We start from the raw sequence: 4,467 nt of genomic DNA on the forward strand, positions 1-4,467 counted from the left end.
CCATCCCATCCCATCCCATCCCATCCCATCCCATCCCCATCCCATCCCATCTCGTTCTGCTTCTGGAACTTCTAACAATAAACCCATTAGGAGCCAGACCAGAACAGCCTCTCTTCCTTTGTCTCCGAGCTAACGGCAGCCGATCCGCTGCTTTACTGCCCCTGTTCCCTCTGTAAGAACCCAGCGAGCCAGCCCAGCCAGCAGCACCTTCCTGACCCCAAAATCGCTTCAGCGACCTGCAGAACGCAGCTGGACTCTCTCTGACCTGGGGCACGCCACAGCTCGTGCATTGAGCACCAGAATTAGAGGGCAAACCAATCCTTTAAGAATTCCGAAACAAACCCTACAGCTCAGCAGGGACGGGGTTCAGGCAGGATCGGGGCGCTCCGGGGCTGTTGTGACCCACCTGAGCTGGGACGGCCCCGCTGCGGGATGGCTCTGCTGAGGTGCAAAAATCACTTCCCAGGAGGGATAAAAATTGGGATAAAAAGGGCTCTGGACTCACCCAAATCCCTGCTGGTTCCAGGCCTGGCTGTAGACGCCGTAGGTGGGCACCTGCCAGCCGTTGGGCACGTACTGGCCCAGCTGGGCGCCGCCGTACCACTGTCCCCACTGCCCGTAGGCCGGCGGGTAGCTCAGCTGGCTCTGGGGACAGGGAATGACGGAATTAGGGAATTCTCACCCCCTGCTAGACAGACCTGGTGGCTCCAGCCTGGCCATGGATGTTTGCAGCTGCTCAGGGAATCCCATCCCTGCCCAATATCCTGTCGATCCCCGTCCCGTGCCACGCTGATCCCCATTTTCTCTGGGCCGAGCCCCTTTCCCAGCTCCCTCAGGAATTCCACATCTCTGGATGCTCTCCAACCCCATAACCCACCCCTGGACAATCACCAACCCCCCATAACCCATCCCTGGACAATCTCCAACCCCAGAACCCGTCCCTGGATGCTCTCCAACCCCATAACCCACCCCTGGACAATCACCAACCCCCCATAACCCATCCCTGGACAATCTCCAACCCCAGAACCCGTCCCTGGATGCTCTCCAACCCCATAACCCACCCCTGGACAATCTCCAACCCCCCATAACCCATCCCTGGACAATCTCCAACCCCAGAACCCGTCCCTGGATGCTCTCCAACCCCATAACCCATCCCTGGACACTCTCCAACCCCATAACACACCCCAGCCCCTTTAGCTCACTGCCACTCCCCATCCCATATCCCCCTTTTCTCCAGGCCCAGCCCCTTTCCCAGCTCACTGCCACTCCCCATCCCTGACCAGGCTGAGGAGCGAGCAGGGCACCCCTGACCTGCTGGACGGGGCTGACCATGTCGGGCGTCTCCTTGCCCCAGTAGCACTTCACCACGTGGCCCTCGATGGTGGTGCCGTTGACAGAGACGATGGCGTGGGCAGCGCTCTCGTGGGCACTGAACCTGGCGGGGCGCAGGATCGGGATTTGAGCAGGAAGGACTCATGACCAGGCTGAGGAGCGAGCAGGGCACCCCTGACCTGCTGGACGGGGCTGACCATGTCGGGCGTCTCCTTGCCCCAGTAGCACTTCACCACGTGGCCCTCGATGGTGGTGCCGTTGACAGAGACGATGGCGTGGGCAGCGCTCTCGTGGGCACTGAACCTGGCGGGGCGCAGGATCGGGATTTGAGCAGGAAGGACTCAGCTGGGAACAACCCCAGAGAGGATTGGGGTGGGTCAGAGGCAGAGGTGTCCCTGTACCCCACAGCGGGTGCAGGATCGGGATTTGAGCGGGAATGACTCCACCAGGAACAACCCCAGAGAGGATTGGGGTGGGTCAGAGCTGGAGGTGTCCCCGTGCCCCACAGTGGGTGCAGGATCGGGATTTGAGCGGGAAGGACTCGGGAAGCACACCGGGAACAACCCCAGAGAGGACTGGGGTGGGTCAGAGGCAGGCTGGGCACCAGAGGTGTCCCCGTGCCCCACAGCAGGTGCAGGATTTGAGTGGGAATGACTCCACCAGGAACAACCCCAGAGAGGATTGGGGTGGGTCAGAGCTGGAGGTGTCCCCGTGCCCCACAGTGGGTGCAGGATCGGGATTTGAGCGGGAAGGACTCGGGAAGCACACCGGGAACAACCCCAGAGAGGACTGGGGTGGGTCAGAGGTGGAGGTGTCCCCGTGCCCCACAGTGGGTGCAGGATAGGGATTTGAGCGGGAAGGACTCGGGAAGCACACCGGGAACAACCCCAGAGAGGATTGGGGTGGGTCAGAGCTGGAGGTGTCCCCGTGCCCCACAGCGGGCACAGGACCCGGGGCCGCGGGGGCTTTTCCGGGGGGGGAAAAGGTGTCCCCGTGCCCCACAGCAGGTGCAGGGCAGGATTTGAGTGGGAATGACTCCACCAGGAACAACCCCAGAGAGGATTGGGGTGGGTCAGAGCTGGAGGTGTCCCCGTGCCCCACAGTGGGTGCAGGATCGGGATTTGAGCGGGAAGGACTCGGGAAGCACACCGGGAACAACCCCAGAGAGGACTGGGGTGGGTCAGAGGCAGGCTGGGCACCAGAGATGTCCCCGTGCCCCACAGCAGGTGCAGGGCAGGATTTGAGTGGGAGGAAGCACACCAGGAACAACCCCAGAGAGGATTGGGGTGGGTCAGAGGCAGGCTGGGTGCCAGAGGTGTCCCCGTGCCCCACAGCGGGCACAGGGCACGAGGCCCCGGTGGCTTCTCCGCGCTGCGAAACTCCCCAAGGCAAGCGGCGAGGTCAGCAAGGAGAGTGGGCAAGGTGGGGACGTTTTACTGGATGGGGGGGGTTGTTATTGATTTGTTACTGATTTGTTACTGATTTGTTACTGATTTGTTATTGATTTGTTATTGAGTTTTTACTCAGTGGGAAGGATTTAGTTAATTTAGTGATTTTTGACTCAATTTTTAATTTTTTAATTGGTTTTTTACTGATTTTTTACTGAGTGGGAATGGTTAGTCAATTTATTCATTTTTTTACTCAATTTGTAATTTTTTAATTGATTTTTTACTAAGTGGGAATGATTGGTCAATTTATTGATTTTTTTACTCAATTTTTACTCAGTGGGAAAGATTAGTCAATTTATTGATTTTTTTACTTTTTTTTTTTTTATTTTTTAATTGAGGAAGAAGAAATCCTCTAATCTGGGAGGCTTCAGTGGCTCCTCTGTGCTGATGGAGATCCTAAATCACACAGGGCCCTGCTCCAAGCGGTTTCTGGGGTTTTCCCCACTTGTTAAGGCCATAAACTCCTCCTCAGACCACAGGAAGGAAAAACCCTCTGATCTGGGAGGCTTCAGTGACTCCTCCATGCTGATGGAGATCCTAAATCACAAAGGGTCCTGCTCCAAGCGGTTTCTGTGATCTCCCCCACTTGTTAAGGCCATAAACTCCTCCTCAGAGCAGAAACCCTCTAATCTGGGAGGTTTCAGTGACTCCTCCGTGCTGATGGAGATCCTAAATCACACAGGGCCCTGCTCCAAGGGGGTTTCTGGGTTCCCCCACTTGTTAAGGCCATAAACTCCTCCTCAGAGCAGAAATCCTCTAAACTGGGAGGCTTCACTGACTCCTCTGTGGTGTTCCAAGGGGTTTCTGGGATTTTCCCCCACTTGTTAAGGCCATAAACTCCTCCTCAGAGCAGAAACCCTCTCATCTGGGGGGCTTCAGTGACTCCTCCGTGCTGATGGAGATCCTACATCACACAGGGCCCTGCTCCAAGGGATTTCTGGGGTTTCCCCCACTTGTTACAACCACAAACCCTCCTCAGACCACAGGAAGGAAAACCCCTTGAACTCCAGGACGCTCCCACCCTCGCAAAGCTCCCCTCCCTCCCCAAATCCCGCCGCACCTGACGAAGGAGTAGCCTTTATCCGGGAACACTCGGATCTCCATGATTTGCCCGAAGGGGGAGAAGGTCTGGCGCATCAGCTGCTCTGGAGCAGGAAGGACAGAGAGAGCGGCGTGAGGCAGGCGTGGTGGCGCGGGGACAGGGGGGCGGGCACGGGGACAGCGGGCACGGGGGCAGCGGGCACGGGGGCGAGGCCACACGTACCTGTGAGGCCCGAGGTGACCCCCCCGCAGTACACGGTGCAGTTGCTGGGGCTGGACTGAGTGACCACCTCGTCGTAGGACAATTGTTTGGTGTTTGCTGGAAGAGATTGCACGGGGATTTTTTAAGGGGTGGGATGGGAATTGGGGAGGAGTTTTAGTCCTGACTGGCACAGGACTTGGAGCACAACCCACAAACACCTGCTGGGGTCATGGAGGATCTCTACAGGGAGAGCTCAGAGCCCCTTGTAGGGCCTGAAGGGGCTCCAGGAGAGCTGGAGAGGGACTGGGGACAGGGGAGGGAGGGACAGGACACAGGGAACGGCTTCCCAGTGGGAAAGGGGAGATTGAAATGGGATCTTGGGAAGGAATGAGGGAGGGGAGGGGCTGGGCTGGAATTGCCAGAGCAGCTGGGGCTGGCCCCCGC

At 58.0% G+C, this 4,467-nt stretch overlaps 1 protein-coding gene across 1 annotated transcript in view; it reads right to left on the reverse strand.

Moving 5' to 3' along the window:
- Window positions 1–96: 96 nt before the first annotated feature.
- Window positions 97–4,467, reverse strand: part of TIA1 (TIA1 cytotoxic granule-associated RNA binding protein) — a gene marked incomplete at its 5' end in the record, with an annotated part of 16,909 nt that continues 12,538 nt past the window's right edge. Inside the window, 4 exons of the mRNA XM_017726653.1 lie at window positions 97–645; window positions 1,512–1,635; window positions 3,841–3,925; window positions 4,045–4,140. Coding sequence (XP_017582142.1) covers window positions 502–645; window positions 1,512–1,635; window positions 3,841–3,925; window positions 4,045–4,140 — 449 coding nt within the window. The remainder of the gene's footprint in view (window positions 646–1,511; window positions 1,636–3,840; window positions 3,926–4,044; window positions 4,141–4,467) is intronic.

This window comes from Corvus brachyrhynchos, unplaced genomic scaffold (genome assembly GCF_000691975.1).
Source record: "Corvus brachyrhynchos isolate BGI_N302 unplaced genomic scaffold, ASM69197v1 scaffold342, whole genome shotgun sequence".
Lineage (NCBI taxonomy): Eukaryota > Metazoa > Chordata > Aves > Passeriformes > Corvidae > Corvus > Corvus brachyrhynchos.